General features: G+C 32.3%; 1 protein-coding gene across 1 annotated transcript in view; it reads left to right on the top strand.

Annotated features, from left to right (window-relative positions):
• The first annotated feature begins 13,454 nt into the window (after nt 1–13,454).
• The window catches only part of LOC134717633 (uncharacterized), a 33,901-nt gene continuing 29,220 nt past the window's right edge, over nt 13,455–18,135 (top strand). The window contains exons 1-2 of the mRNA XM_063580127.1: nt 13,455–13,511; nt 17,052–17,561. Coding sequence (XP_063436197.1) covers nt 13,457–13,511; nt 17,052–17,561 — 565 coding nt within the window. The 5' untranslated portion in view covers nt 13,455–13,456. The remainder of the gene's footprint in view (nt 13,512–17,051; nt 17,562–18,135) is intronic.

Raw genomic sequence — 18,135 nt, 5'->3', positions numbered from 1 at the left:
TTCAACAATGAGCAAAGCCCATACTGCATAGTCAGCTATAAAAGGTCTTTATTAAAATAAAAATGTATAACAATTCAAACAAGAAAACTAACGGCCTTATTAAAGCATGGACAAAACAATTTCTACAATGGCCATTTGTTATAATTCACATATATCATACATGTTTAATGTATATATGCAACTTCACTTCTTTTGTTCTAGTTTTTAATTTCAGTGATTCCACCATTGATAACCATGATAATTAGTAGTCTCAATAAATCTCATTCTCTTTTTTACACTTCAACAAACATACCTTGTCTGACATGGATAGATGGTTGTGATAAGCAAAATTATATCCGGATGAAATATCATCAGGCGGGTAAAATGTTACAGATGATATTGTTAATTTCTTACCGTAAAGCTGATCAAACAATTTTTAAAGGGGTGTTTTAACCATATGTCTCCATTTAAAAGCACTGATTGTCAAAAAAGTAGGGATTCTAACCCCAGGAAGCACTGACTTTCACTTCCCAGGTATGTTTGTATATATTTTTTTAATTCTAATGAATCCTGTATAATAGATATAAGGAGATGTGGTATGAGTGCCAATGAGACAACTCTCCATCCAAATGCCCTTTTCAACTGGTGTGCTACATAAGTTCTCTGTTTAATGCTACATGTACATGTACCTGCTCAAATTGGCTTTCTTTTTTCAAGTTATAAGTACATGCATTGTCTAAAGAAAAAATTGTTGTACCAAATAACATTTAACTAATTCGGGTAAAATATTGTACCTGACAGCTGATACAAGAACTATCTTGACTATTTGTCAGTTTTAATTTACTTTTTAGCATAGCCTTTAAGTTAATATATATATATATACCTTGTTGACTTTATTAATTCTATCCATGAAAAGTGAACTACATGTATACTGTAGTAAAACAGGTACAGTTAAATGTATATCTTTGTTATTTTTTATTTGTTCTGCTGCAAAGTGAAAACAATCATGATGACGAACACTTTAGTATTGTGCTTGAATGTGAACCATGAGTTTGATGACACATGATAAGTGTGAGCTGAGAGTCTGCTCAGTTTTTATCCATAAGTCACATTCTGACTTTCTATCTGACAGATATTTATGTGTCAATATTTGTGATTCAATATACAAAAGAAGATGTGTTATGATAATTTATTGCTAATGTTACACAGCAACAAAAGACAACAACTGAATAACAGGTTCGTGACTTGGAACAGGAACATACAGAATGTGGTGGGGTTAATATTTGAAGGTGCCAACCCTTCCCCATAACCTGAGACAGTGGTGTAATGGTACAAAATACAATGACATATTGGAAGGCTGTTATCACTTTGTATTATTCTTAATCTAGCAAAAAGTAGATTGTCACAGAAAAAAGTGCAATATGATTTGAAACATAAGTCAGGATCCTTGTCTAAGAATCATCATGAAGCAAGAAAAATTTGATGAGATTTCTATGTACATAAAATTCAAGTCCGTCATTAAATTAAAAGATTTCAGTAAACTTGCATTTTACAACATGTACGATTACATGAATATCTTTTGTAACTGCTGTTTTTCATAATTTATCTTTCTTTTCTACTGCTAATGACTGTAGGATAGTTAGTCGTTTAAATACATGCCTACTAGAGAATTTTAGGTTTTTGACGTATGTTATACGTAACATACCTTAACTTTCAAAAAATACTCATTGTTATCTCCCGTTGGCCATTTAACTTGTAAATTAAACAAAAATCATATACTTTGACGTACGTAATACACCTTAACTTGGTCGTTGTAAAATTGTGTTTGTCTCCCTTTTTCCATTTAGTTCAAATCTATTTAAAATAACGTACTCTACGACTAAACGTTTACACTAGTATTATATCTGCACGTAAGAAAATGCCAACAGGACACAGGTATATTTTGAATGATATGCAGTTAACAATGTTTCCTATTTTCGTACAAAAAGAGTTTCTTTTCAACTAATTAGTGAATATCGCGTGCCGCGTTCAGAGAGTATACGGAAAAAAATAGTTTTTAAACATATTTATTCCAAAAAGGATAAAGTTGATCAAAGATGAAGGACATTTTACAAGTTAAGTAATTTAGGTAATTAAAATAAATACATATAGGATGTAGTTTTTTTTCTAATATTTAGGCATATTGAAATACCCAGATTATTTTATCATTAATTTATATCGTTTTGGGTGTTATTTTATTTGATTGCCATTAACATGAGTAAAGGCTTTTGTTAATATTTGTAAGAATACCAAACATATTTTTTTTGTCTTATGATTCAGTTTTTATCTATTTTTTAATGAATGATCTGTGTCGTGTGTGCCACAATCTATCAAGAAAATTATTACCTGGAAAATTCATTATGGCAAGTAAAAAAAAAACATATCGCGGTGTGATAAATTGCCATGTTTAGAATCCTTTGAAGGTTGAAGATTCGAGAGTGTCAACAGGTTTGTTACGAACGGACAGACCTACGGACCGACAGCACGATTGAAGGTAGCATTGTGTGACTATTACCCTTAGAAGCATCTCTGGTGAAAGGTAATTACTCTAGAAAAAAGAAAGCTGTCGCGGGAAAAGAAAAGGTCGGCGTTTCGAATAAAAAATCCAAACGCGAGATACGGTATCAAATGGTGCAGAATTGGTTATAATATCTCAACGATTTATGTCAACGAAGTGTGACTTGATGCTAAGATTATTAGACCTTTTTACGACAATCAGCGTATAAACATAAGAATGTTACAGGCAATGTTTTACCGTCTTAGCTGTCAATCAAAACAATACATTACCAAAATAGGTGAACCATGCCGAGTAGGGTTTTCGGAAAAAGTTATCTTTATATTTTTTTCCTGTTGCATTACCTAAGCGACAACGTAAGCTGAATGGAGCAGCATATTTGATTCGTTTAAAATTTCTGTCGTTTCAATTTGGGTAATTTTCAGACCATATCTGGCTTAAAACAAAAGGACAAAAGGACAAATAATAGTATAGAATACATAACATAGAAACTAAAGACTAAACAACACGAACCCCACCAAAACTGGGGTATTATCAGGTGCTCTGGAAGGGTAAGATAAATGTTCCACATGTGGCAACCATCGTGTTGCTTATGTTATAAAAAAAATCCGGTAAATAGTTTAATTCGGTATTTAACATTCGTGAAACGATGACCCTGAGCTTTCCCTTTTTTAGTTGGTTTTTAGGTTGATTTTCTTTTCTGAGTCATTATCTTATTTATTTTATTACCAATATATCATTATTGTTCAGTATAACATGTTTATTTTTAATTAAACTTGATGCACACAAATGTTTTCGGAGTGACGACGTAAAACTTGCCACTAGATACCAATAATCAGACTGAAAAGTCTTTAACATGTTAACTGACTGAGAAACAAAAATATGTTTAGAAATTTCTGTTTTTACAATCCAATTTTCAGATCAAAGCCCGTGTTGTAATGTATATCAGTTGAGTCTGTTTAAATCTCACTCACCTACACGAGTTGGTATACAAAAAATGAAAAGGAATCGTACTTTCTTAATTTACCGCAAGGACTGTGATTTGAATAATTGACTGACAAGGTTTTTAAATATTGACAATTTTATTTTGTAAGAACGAAATAAAAACAAATCTTTCATGGCCTTATTCTGTAACCTTAGGAGCAGATTGTTCTTCACCAAGATCATTTATAAATTCAGCCCTTCTCTTTGCAAGTCCAACATATCAGTCATCAATACACTATACAATAACAATATTTTAACCTTTACACTTGTCAACCTGTCAACCTATTATGCATTTATCGTCTTTTCAACAGGTCGACCTGTCAAACTGTCGACCTTAACACTTGTCAACCTTGAGGAACTTCCTAGGGTCAACTTGTCAACCTTTCTAGTTTAAACATGTCGACCTTTTACTCTGTCAACTTATGTACAAACATAACTACACCTATTTACTTCTTTTATTAAACCGATGGAACTACAGTACCGATTATCTTAATTGACTCGACCTTCAATGATGAGGTATAGTAAAATAATTGAACTCCTTTCCGTCAGTTCGATAGAATGCCGACAATGCAGACGTATTTGTATTCTGGTATAATGAAGTCGATAATTCGCTCAGTCGTGAGAAGAAGGGAGACGGACAAAAAGAAAATATTGACATTCAAATACCAAAAACGTTTGTGGTAAATTATCTTTTTGTAAATGTGTTATTTTTTATTTTTTGTACACCTTTTACTTTCGTCCATTGTTTTTGATAAGGATGCAACCCCTTTATTTTTAGGGGAGGGGTGCATGGATAAACTTTAAGACGAAATTTTTATTGAGCCTATTTTGTCCAAGCTTGCCAACCTATGCTATTTTTCTATATTCCAATCATCTTGTTTTGCGGCCATTTTTTGGTTCTGCCCTTTTTGTAAATACTTTTCCAAACTTGGTTTCATCATATGTCGTAAATGAGGGTCCTGCCTATTTATTTTAAATTTGATCTATACCCCTACCAAATAGATATGATGGTATAAAAAGAACCTTATGTTTAACTCAAAAATATAGAACAATACATTGTCTCAAAATATCAATGCTTAGAAACAGCCTCGCTTTCTTCCTGTTTCTAAGCCTGTACCAATAACATTGATATTTCAAGACAATGTATAGTTATTCTGTATCTAATTTGTAATTATTAAGTCATCGATCATTTAGATAAAAAAAAATATGGGGGAGGGGGAGACCCTGTCTGACGTGGAGATTTTGTTTTGAATATTATCTAATGGGCACAAGTATCTTCATTTTAAATTCCCATCAACCCCGACCCCCTCCCCCACCGGCCCCACCCAAAAATATTTGAAGTGTCCGTGCATGTTACATGAATGTTATTTAATAACTAAAACAAAATTATACCTATCCGACTGTTCAAAATCGGAAAAACAGAACCGGCGAAGGGAGACAACCCCAATTTATATTATGTCTTATAAGTCCGTATAATTGTTAGCCTAAGTTTCTTGCGTTAACGTACGTAAGTTTCGTTTGAAACGTAAAATTTTCTATTGAGACTTAAATAACATACAATAGAAATGAGCAAAACAAAAACAAAAACAAATTTTAATAACTACAGATGCAGTATGCATTTTCAAAATGTAAACTCAATGTATGAGCCAGGGACTTAATTGACCCTGAATTATTTCAAGCGTATTTTGGCATGAGACTTTTTAATATTACTCTGCTATATATAATGTCCTTTCTATTCAAAGTACATTTTGTTAAAGTGGGAGGATTATGTATTTTACAAAAGCACTTCACGAACGTATTCAATTTTCATACATTTGTACAAGCTGTCAAGAGCATTTAACACCCACTATACATGCAATGTACATGTAGGTGCAATTTAAAACAGTTTTCATTTATTGTCTTTAACATGTTAAAAAAATGCACTCGGTACGAAATAACTGTGCTTATCAGTTAACAGCAATACGATGAACAGAGGCCTAATAAGCTTTTAAATTAAAATAATCATTTTATGACAAGTCTATTGCTGTTACATGTAGGTAGTAAAAGTTTTGTTTTTCTCTCTTGAAGGTTTGACTGTCCCTTTGGTATCTTTCGTCCCTCTTTTCTGTAGTATGAATTACATTATAGGAGGACCAGGAAAAGTTTTAAAGAATAGATAATAATTATAAATGCATGTTATATGCACAATACATTTGTAAATAAAGAAAATAGACATAACAATGAAGAACAAAGGGGTGTTAAATAAAAGAAATAAAAGAAAATGAAGAAAAACAAGTTCAATACATGTAGTATAAAGAATTTGATATTAAAGAAATGAAAGACACTCCATCCAGACCATCATGCATCAGTAAGAAAGTGAAATGATTTATTTTTAAAAAATAATTCGAAGTCTAGACGGGAAATGTTCTAAATTTTAAGTGTGCATGCTTAACAAAATCACCAGAATTCGCATTCAAATGTTCTAGGTTTACGACAAGAAAATTGTGTTTGCATATATTATATTAATCCGAGATAACTCTGACGTCGAATGACTGTTTTTTCAGACAAGCTGGGGCAGTCCCACATCTCAGAGTAATATCGGACTACTAATATTATACAAATCTCCTACTTTCCTGACTTTGTCCTCACAGAAACCTAAATGGCCCGACTCCTATGCAGATGACCTATACACACCTGAACTCTTAGGTCCACAAATTTTCAAATTAATTACATGAATGATAGAAGTACCATTAGCTATGCCTATTCATTGCCTATAGTTACATGTATATTTCAGCCTAAAAAAGAGTGGTGGGGGGGGCATTGTTTTGTTGTTCGCCACGGAAATTGTTTCGAAATTACTTCCGCTTATTATAGGCTTATTTTCAGGATCGCTCTAAGGGCATTTATATTCAATTCATTAGTACTTACTTACAATGTATCAGTTTACATCCATCTTTCGCATATTTGCCGGACATTTTCTAACGTAAGACAAGGGTGAAACTGCTTCAAAAAATACCAAAGAGAAAATCGTTGTGTACAATTTCGATCTGCATTACAGTATTCTTGAAAAGCAGTTCACATGTTCGATTATTACGAGTTATTCTCTCTTCGGTCTTCTCTAGAACATGCTCCATATTTTTAGAACGGAAGTACTATTTCGACAATGACAATTGTTGCTATAATCTCTAATATGTTTTGAAATTGCAGGTAATAGTTATTTAACTCATTCTTAATGTATTTAAATTGAAAAAAAAAATAATGATTAAATTTTATTGTTATGGCAAATTACGACAATGTAAATGACTTACGATATCAATGCGCAACTTTATGCGCAGACGGCGCGAAAATTTTAACACCCGATCTACCGAAATTGGATATAAAACAGATAAAGAAGTAATGAGGGCGTAGTATTTTTGTTAATAATAACCCCTACAACGTGGATACTCAAACGCTATTCTTGCTTACCATTAACACATATTGACAAAGTTTGATTTTTATTGTGTGTAACAATTTTGAATACACCTTTCTCAGGTTTCCAAACTCACAGTTTTATATTCAAGTTATTCAGATCTGTTCCCAGTGTCTTTTTGTTGTTGAGATGTACAACCATCCGGTCACGTCCACATGTATTATTGTCCATCTGATGAGTTATGCCTTTTTCAACTGATTTTATAGTTTGTTCTTATGTTGTACTCTTAAACCACTGTCCCAGGTTATTTTGAAGGTTGGGATCACGGTCACATGTTTAACCCCGTCACATTATGTATGCATGTGCCTGACAAAGTCAGGAGCCTGTAATTCAGTGGTTGTCGTTACATATTTGTTTATTTGTTTTTCGTTCATTTTTTTAAATTAATTTGGCCGTTGGTTTTCTTTTTTGAATTGTTTCACATCGTCATGTCAGGGCTTTTTATAGGTGACTATGCGGTATTGGATTTGCTCATTGTTAAAGGCCATACGATGACCTATAGTTGTTAATTTCTGTGTCATTTTGGTTTCTTGTGGAGAGTTGTTTTATATTACTATCAGTAAACCGATATTTAGATCTCATCAATTAATTAAGAAGTTAAAAATCAAGGTAAAAATCAAAGCCTGAAGTAATCTAATGAACTCCGAAATCAAATGAGATCGATAAGCGTTTCCAGATATCTAAACATCAATCGCCATGCAAATCGACACTCAGTAAAAAAAAAAAAAAAAAAAGAATAAGACAAAGTAAGTCAAATAACGTATCAAAAAGTAAAATTATAAAACTCCAAAGAAAATTAAAAAATGAAAGTCCCTAATCAAATGATAAAATACATCAAACGAATAGACAACAACTGTCATATTTCTGACTTGGTATAGACAATTTCAAATGAGGAAAGTGGTAATTCAACCGACAATTGCAAACCCACTTAATTTCTCGGGTTAAATTCCTGTCTTTTAGGGCGTCAATTAAATTTCGCGATTAACACCCTTCATAACTTATATCGTATATTAACCATTAACAAATCGTCATTTATATTGTCATATTTCTAAATATGAGGGAAAGTGAACTCATTTCTCACAGCTGTACAATTCCATGATTTCATGATAGTTGGTCCATGATGACGCGGTGTGTCAGTTCAAGATTACCCTTTATGAGCCCCGGGTACAATTTTATCGCCTACACACACACTCAACTATGCATGTGTTTCAAATAACAGGTATTGTATCACCCAATATCATACACAATAACCAATGAATCATTTTTAAAAGGATTTATATATGGCATATTGCATTAAAAATTGTTCAATATCTGGCATAAAAAATATTAGTGAAGATCACAGATACATAGACACACATAAAAAATTGATAAACAATGCAGAATTATACGACAATACCGAAATCTAATGCGATAATGCAAGTTAAAAATAGTGTTTGTATCTTTGGGGGGAAATTTGATGAATCGGAGAAATAGTTGATTACAGAATATAAATTTTATTCCTCTTCATTTCCTTTTACATGTTTATCGCAAACAACAAGATTTCGCTTTCAAATAAACTAAACATAAGAATTATCCGACATTCGTTTCGGGTTGAATAATTAAAACAAGCATTCTACACTAAAATGCATGAAATGAACGTAAATAACTGACTATAAAGTTATTTATTTTTAGCATATATACTTTAACAGTATATATTAAATCATAGACATGTTTGCTGAATTATTGGCAGATTGGATAAATGTATATTACATCTAGCTACCTAGTAGGAGACAAACACTTATATCCAGTTTATTATCAAGGTTTCAATGTTTGAACGATCAAATTTTTATAAGTGTTATTGTGTTTACCAGACAGTAAAAAGTAAAAACACAAAAATACCGAACTCCGAGGAAAATTCAAAAAGGAAAATCAATAATCAAAAGGCAAAATCAAAAGTCCAAACACATCAAACGAATGGATAACAACTGTCATATTCCTGACTTGGTACAGGCATTTTCTAATGTAGAAAATGGTGGATTGAACCTGGTTTTATAGCTAGCTAAACCTCTCACTTGTATGACAGTCGCATCAAATTCCATCACATTGTCAACGATGTATGAACAAAACAAACATACTCAAAGAGTCAATATTGTGTTATCATCTTAATATCACTATAAAAACAACAAATGTAACGATGAATCACAAAAAGGCATACATCAAATTAAACATACTCATTTTGCTTTTCTGCACGAGTTTCTCCTAGTGAGTTCCAAATAGTTCGCTCTAATGACAACTCTGAAAGTAAAATAATTCTTGTGATTGCACATCATTTATATGTTGTCAGCTATTATCATGTCGAATTAATGGTGTCATTCTTTTGTTATTAACAGATTAAGATATCAAATATCATTTTTTTAATTCAGCAATACACAGAATGGTGTACCCAGTCTGATAGTAAAAATATAAATTGTAATGGCACCATTAATTTTATATTAAATATAATCTAAATAACATGACTTATGTTAGAAAAAGTGTTGTAATACCAATTTTTGACATGCCTGTTCTTTCGAAAAGAATCACATAGTACTTCAATAATAATAATATTTAAGATTAAATGAGCAAACTGGGCATTATTGAGCATGATATCATCGAAGCTTAATTTTCATAAACCAATTGTATGTATATCAGATTGAGAATGGAAATGGGGAACGTGTCAAAAAGACCGAGTCTGATATCAGAAAATGTAAGAAAAGAATCTGAACAAAATGACAATAATACATAAACAACAACAGACTACTTGCAGTTAACTGACATGCCAGCTCCAGACTTCTGTTACACTGATTGACAGATTATCTGATCATCATATTAAAAACATGCACAATCCCTCTCGTAAGTGTATCATACCATCATAACATATATGAGAAGAACACAACCTGTGTCATGCCAACAACTGGTTTTAAATAAATGCGTTTAGTTCCGATGCAATATTAAAGCGAAACTATGCAATCTTTAATGACCTGACAACAGTTCTGTAACTATATTCCTTCTTAATAAGTCTATTTAAAGGTTTTGTTAGCTTCTGAGGTAAAATACTAACATTTTTGTGCTTTATAAAGAATATTACCATAACAGATTGGATGTGAAATACCTGAACGTATAACATAAATTTCTCTAGTTAAAATCTAGAACGTTGTTACACATGTTACATTCACTAGCGAATTGTACAAGTTGGGATACATAAACACCTTAAGAAAGTGACAAGGGAACCTCACCACCTAAAAATGGATAATTTATATGTCTTTTGCAATCTCTTGAAATTCGTATATTAATGTAAACCCCGATGTTGCTCATGAGGGTCAACGTTTTAATTTTTTTTTTATCTTATATCAATCTTTTTAATATGATTACCTAGTTCTATAGTAAAAATATAATTAGTCATGGCAACCATTAATTTTATATTAAATATAATCTGAACAGTTGGACTTGTGTTAGAATGAATTTAAATAAACCAGTTTGTGACATGTTTGTAAATCGTAAAAAAAATAACATGAATAAATGACGTTAAATGAGCACAATGAGTATTATTGGGAATGATAGACTTGAAGCTTAATTTTCATAAACCTTCATAATCTTCCAATCTCTTGAAATACGTAATTTGCTTTACACCTTGACGTCGCTCATGAATGTCAACGCATGAACATTTTTTAGAATATTCTCCAAATGAAAAAACACATAATATATTGCATGCGCGGTTCTATTTTTGCTGTCACCAATAAACCTCACACCCAAATATTTAACAACCAGGAATATCAAATTTGTATAATAAAATTGTGGATTCCATCTTGTTCAAAGCTTTGAAATTATCGTTCATGCCAAAAGAAGGGCTTTATCATTGTCAATATTACCGAAACTCTGAAAACAACTGAAATAGTCGTGTGTGTCCTTCGAAGTCTTAAAGATAGTTTGCATATATACCTACTCCAAACAGAGATTAAGTAGAGTCGCATCCGGTTAGTACATATGCAGCAGGCAATAGTTTACAAATTATTGGGGAAAGACAGACACTTAGTTATTGAATGGTTGGAAATCTGCGCCCATCATTTACACTGCTAATGGTCCACATCTGCAACCACAACTCGCTTGTATGTGTCCTATTTATATAATAGCGAACACACACAACAATTACAATTGTAAAAGAGGTCCGTATGCTTGTTCTTCCACTCATTCACATTTCCTTAAACTCCGTTTCAAAGTTTACGGCATTGGGTATCGGCATTATCTTGATTGCTGAACAAGTGACGACAGCCATGAACAGTGTTGGTATAATTAAATAAGTTTCAAACTTTCTGACTTTAAAGAGCTCACATCAGCAGAAATCTTATGGGGTTTGTCAAAGTTTTCCTGTCAGGAATACTTCTCCACTCTATAATCTGATACACTTTAATGGAAGCTGTAATCTCTGTGCGGCGTTCCCTTTCGGCAGACTTTATAGAGTTGTTCGTGTCGTAGCGGTCCAAACATGTGCTACTATGTGCGCCTTAGAAATTCACTGGAAAAATAGTTTTTAATAGTAAGCTGCAAGGTCGCCGTATGTTTTACCTTTCTTAGCATTGATACATTGCACGAATGCCATACCATCTCTTATGTAAGTTGTGAGTGATGGTATGAAGGAAGGTGCAAAAGAGACTAAAGATTCGAATTGCTTCACAAAATCCGACTATTATGGATTTATGCGACCTGAAAGTATTTCCCCCGATTTATTATTCAGGTTTGTGTTTGACTTTGATATATGACTATAAAAACTACTTGTGATCTTAAGAATGAACACTAATGATAAGATGTTTAGGCATTTTCAAGCCTTCCTAGACAACTGTGAGCAAAGAACCTCGAATATGTCTTTAGGCATGCATTTAAGAAGAGATATTGATAAGACATTGAGGGTGAGATTCCACATCAAAGGGATCAGTCATGGATCATTTAGATGGTTCACAATGGCAATAACATGTTCTCCGTCTCTTTTCATTGGTCTTGGCATTGTTTCTAACTGTGAATTTGCATAATTTGCAGCAATTCCTTCCCTTTTCAGTAGTACACGACTAATGGATTCTATGAAATGTCTAGTAAGGGTCCATCTTACAAGCGCAGACCTTTGATTTGTTATGCTTACAGTGCCACCTAATCCCCTTGATGCTTTTATAACGGTCTTTTCCGTTGCCATGTCATAGTACTGTTAAAATGTCCAGGAATCTGTCTAAAAAGCAAAGTAGTCATTTATAAAAGGTGATCACAATTGTTCACAAAAAATTGAAGCATATCGAGTATGTAAAAGGGCTTCAAACTTCGTGTAGTACGGTTGGTTACAAAAATATAATTTTACATTTGAGATGACGATCTCAAGGAAGAGACCAATTTCCCTCTCGTTCTGCTCTAACATTTGACAGCTAAATATCTACTGCTTCAAGGAACATATCCCAGTATGTAAATGTAAGTAATACATCAAATCCCAATTGCGTATATGTATCTGTAAGAGGCTGTTTTTTTAGCATCGACTATTCTGTCATATGAGAGTTATGAATTTTGTTTGGCTTGAATTCCTGAAACAGTGCTTCTGAGATAAACGAGTTTGATAGTATTGATAAATAAGGGTACAAATGTATGAAATAACATATAAATGTCAGTTATTTTACATTTTGTGTAAAAAAAAATATGAAATTAAATTGGAACGTACTCTATTAAATGCAAAGTATTCGTAGTGTTAAACTTTTACAAAAACTCTTTAATAACGAATTAATTTTGCTAAAGTTTCTTTGAAATCGTTAAAATAACATGAATAAGGTGTAACAACAATGTATATAATAACAGAAATCATATCACGGATGTTATTTTACAATGTTGACCACAAAACTTTTCTTGGTCGATTTTTCGTTCAAGTTAACTAACGTACTTCAAAGCCCATTTTACAAAAAAATGCACCGTACGATTTTTTGACGACAAGTCAGAATGTTAAGTTTAACCTTTGAACAACCAATACTGTGATTTATAGCCGTATAGTCCGAATGACAACTAAACTCCTTAAATAAGCGACTATTTCTTACTTGGTCACCGTACTAAATGAACACTCATGCAAAACTGATTTTGCTAATTTAAATGAAGATTTTTGAAGTTTTCTTTTTTTAATTACATATGATAAAGCGCATAATTATCTATATTAACATTACAAATATTGCACATGAAATAAATACTATTCTACTATCTGCTACTTCCAGATTCAAAATGGAGCTACCTTGAACATATATAAAAAAAACTATTCCAATTCAATCAATCTCGAACATTTCATGAGAATAACAACAACACACGAGTTAAATATTTAAATCAATTATGAAATTGTACACGGTCATGCATCCTGATATAGACTTTCGCTAAATATTTTATGTACCGTGTTAATATGTATATATCAATAAAGAAAAAATAACTTTCATTATTCTAAAATTATTTTGCTTAAAGGGTAGAAGATGGATTTTAGTCAAATACTGCTCCTATTGAGTATTGTTACTATGAAGACATTAGGTAAGACTAACTTAATATAATTCCTTGTGTTGATTGAAGTAGAAATCATACATATACATATGTAAAATTGAGAATGGAAATGGGGAATGTGTCAAAGAGACAACAACCCGACCAAATAAAAAAACAACAGCAGAAGGTCACCAACAGGTCTTTAATGTAGCGAGAAATTCCCGCACCCGGAGGCTTCCTTCAGCTGGCCCCTAAACAAATATATACTAGGTCAGTGATAATGAACGCCATACTAATTTCCAAATTGTACACAAGAAACTAAAATTAAAATATATTATTAATATGTACATGTTTTTGATATTCAGACGTACAATGATATTACAAGCTTTTAAAGTATACAAAATGTCATCCTTTTGTTTATATGTAATTTCAAATTTGTTAACAAAATAAGAGTTGGTATATTTTCGCCCCTATTTTTTACTCTTGTCTTTCAGGGGTCAGCATATTTTGCATGTGTTCTATTACAACATTTGACGGTTTAATTGAGAACAATATTACTTTCATTCACATCAATTTGTTGTTCTCACTGCAATTTAAATGCAGTTGGCCAATACAGGGATGACGGTTTTATGGTCTTCACAGGCACATTAAAACAGGTTGAAGATTTCTTTAACATAGCGAACAAAATTGACCCTCTACTTAAATTCACATTTGAGGTGTCTAGTTCTAGTATGACCTATTTAGATACCGAAGTGTACAAAGGTGAAAGATTCCATAATAATAACATCCTTGATGTTAAATCACATATTAAAAAAACTGAAACGTATCAATATTTACCAATCACTAGTGCACATCCGAAACACACATTCACAAGTATTACAGTGTGTAAATCTATACGTCATATTAGAAATAATAGTGACATCAATGAGTTAGATAGACATTTAACTAACTTACAAGATAAGTTAGTTGAAAGAGGATACTGTAAAAATAAAACAGAGAATGTTATTAGAAACGTTAAAAATACCACAAGCAGAAAATCAACCTTATTAAAGGCCGATAGGACAAGGAATGTCCCACTCACTCTCATTACTAAATATAATCCAATGGTAAAAAACCTTAATAAGGTTATAAGAAAACATTGGAGCAAACTGCAAAAAGACAAACAATGTAGTGAAATCTTCACCCATGTGCCTATCATAGCGTATAAACGTAACAAAAATATCAAAGAATACCTTGCTAAATCAAGGAAATAGTTGGGAGACTTTTGAAAAGGGACCCATGCTTTAATAGTATAAGCAAAAAATCCCGAAACACTGTTAGTTATTATTTTAATTATAGGCAACAAACTTTCATTAAATGAAATTTAAAAAAAACGGTGTAAAGTCTTGAGATTCATTACGTATGTTGGTTGAAGGAACCGCATTTAATAATAATTTGTTCTCACTGCAATTTAAATGCAGTTGGCCACAGGCCACAATTAATTCCTCTATCAGTCATTAATTTGTCTCATTTAAAGAACTGCACCATGCACTGATGTCAATATATATGTGTGTGTGTGTAATGTATATTACTTGTCCGAAAATATATCCGAAATTCAGAAAGATTGAATCAATCACTTTTACAATATAATCCAATGCACATTCATACCCCTTTTCAGTGTTCCGAAAACTGAAAATATTACCTTTTTGCACTTCGCCTAATAATCTTTTCCATATCAAAATCAGTTTAAATAAAACATCCAAAAATTTATTTCCCCCCTTTTCTTTCATTTCCAACCAAAAATCTAAGAAATGATTGAGGAAGGGAAAAAAAGTATAAGGGAAATTACAATCTATATACAAGGAACTTTATTTTTGTGGTCTTGGGCCAGTAGTGACGTCATTTTGATATAATTTATGGTAGTATAAAATCTATATGAAGTCGTTTATATCGTAGTATTAAGTTAGTTTGTTCGTCTTTACGTTTTTTTGTCTTGTCAATGTCATTTTTTCTTCATCTTCTTAGTTTGTTTTATGTCTTTCTTTAAAAAATAATAACATCATAAGTTCAGGAACAATAAGAAGAAAATCACAAGTTCTAAGTGCTCAACAAAAGGCGTTTCGCTTTGAATTGTATGCATCGTTGATGGTTCCGACCAAAAATCGAAACGATGACTATTTAATAAAAAATTCGAAATTTACCTGAAAAATGGGCATCTTTTTAAACAAAATCGTAAGACGTATTTTGATGCAAATTCAAGTATAAGGTTAATGGAATAGACTGGTTCCCTGTCCTTTCTCTGTTTGGCTCTAGTTGAACAGTCTAGTGAATGGTGTTTCCATAGTTGTTTTAATGTTTTGTGTACTGTTTGGCTATTCGTCTCTTCTAGTCCGTCGTTTGTCGTCAATCGTCTGTCGTCAACTTTAACAAAGCAAATCTCCTCTAAAACAACTGGGCCAAATTTAACCACTCTAGGTCACAATAATCATTGGGGTATAAAGTTTAAAAATATGTCCGCTGACCCGGCCAACCAACAAAGATGGCCACCATGACTAAAAATAGAAAAGGGGTAAAATGTAGATGTTGGCTCAAATCTCTGAAACCAAAGCATTTAGAGCAAATCTGGCATGGGGGTAACTTTGTTCCTGAAATCAAAATTTATCTGCACCTTAATTTTCAGAAGAATTTGCCGTTTTTGGTTTTTATCTTGAATATCACCAATAATATTCAGAAAAGTAATATCTACAACTACATCAGATAACCAAAATGGTCCGTTGACTCCGTCAGTAGTTACATGTATTGCCCTTTATAGAAATTATTAACATTTTTTTTAGTAATTTTTTGTAATCTTTTCAAAAATCTTTTCCTCTGAAACCACTGAGACAAAATTTACAAGTTGTTCACAATCATCATTAGGGTATCTAGTTTTAAAAAGAGTCCGATGACCCCGAACATGAACCAAGATGGCGGGCATGGCTAAAATAGTACATAGAACACAATGCAGTTTTTGGCCTAATTCTTTTAATCCAAAGCACGAAGAGCACATCTGACGCATACAAATTAGTTATAAGGTCATCATCTATCTGCCCAAAAATTTTCAGACCAATCAGGCAACCCGTTGTCGGGTTACTGTCCCTGAATTGATAATTACAATTTTTAGAAAATTATGCAGCTTTTAGTTATTATCTTGAATATTATTACAGATAGAGATAAACTGTAAACAACAATAATGTAAAGCAAAGTAAGACCTACAAAATAAGTTCACAAGATCAAAATGGTCAAATGACTCTTAAAGGAGTATTCAGTTTTAAGTCAACTTTTAACATTTTGTAAATTTTTGTAAACATTTTTCAAAATATTTTCAACTGTAACTTCTGGGCCAAGTTATTTATAGATAGAGATAATTGTACGCAGCAAGAACGTTCCGTAAAGTAAAATCTACAAACACATCACCATCACCAAAACACAATGTTGCCATGAATCCATCTGTGTCCTTTCCACATACATGTAGACCAAGGTGAGCGACATAGGCTCTTTAGAGCCTCTAGTTATCATATATCTTCATTTCTTACTGAAAGTGAACTGAATTTGTTACTATATATTATTTTATAGGAGTGGTAATTGAAAATACATTTACAACACAGAAGACTGCTTTCCAGAATTTTTATCCAAACCCTGATTATTTGCAGTATGTTGTTTATATCAACAAATATGGCCTTGATTTAAGTGGATTTACGACAATAACATTTGAGGTCAAGGCATGTCATGCTGTTAAAATTGTTTTGTCAAATTCAGACGATGGAGATTCATCAAAGCCCATGTATAATGTCTTCATTTGTGGCGCTCAAAATCAAAGGTCAGGGTTTCAAAGACGGAATGACGATCCACTTTCACCGGATAGCCAGATAAACGTCTCATTCGACACACTCGACCTTTGTTCATGTAATGAATATCGTCCATTTTGGGTCAGTGCCATTAATGGAGATCTTAAAACAGGAACAGGATTGGTCGTTGGTACTAATGTCATAGCTGAGTGTACCGACCCTTATCCTTTTAGAATAAGAAGTATTGGATTATTCACAAATCAACAAATTCTAGGAGAATGGAGGGTACAGTTGGAAGGTAAAACAATCCTTTTATTAAGTTCTTAGTCGCTTCAATACTTCAATTTGTTATATTTGATTTTTTATTGCTACAGTATTAATAAAAAAAATTATAGTCAACGTCCGGCGAATAATCCTCAATTACTGGAGGATCGCTAGAAACATGAACATGAGAAGAAGAAGAAGATATAAGAAAATGTGGTATGAGTTTCAATTAGACAAGTCTCCATCCAAGTCACACTTTATTATATAAGTAAACCATTATAGGTCAAAGTACGGTCTTCACACCAAAAAGCAAGCTATAAATGATCCTATGAATGACAAGTGCAAAACCTTGCAAAAGAAAAACACAACAGTCTTATTCATATATAATATATATAAAAAAAGAGAAATGAGAAATACTTAGGAACAAAATCAACAAACGACAACTAATAGACATCCGATTTCTGACTTAGGACATGTACAAATACTTACAACAGGTTTGAACGTTTAAATGGTACCAAACCTTACCATTGTTCTGCAAATATCTAATCCAACTGAAACTATACGTAATTTGAATATAGAGAGCGGCTTTTTTTGCAAATAAGAATGAA

Source organism: Mytilus trossulus, chromosome 5 (genome assembly GCF_036588685.1).
Source record: "Mytilus trossulus isolate FHL-02 chromosome 5, PNRI_Mtr1.1.1.hap1, whole genome shotgun sequence".
NCBI lineage: Eukaryota > Metazoa > Mollusca > Bivalvia > Mytilida > Mytilidae > Mytilus > Mytilus trossulus.
Note: the sequence above shows the minus strand (reverse complement) of the source record. Positions and strands in the feature narration are given on the sequence as shown.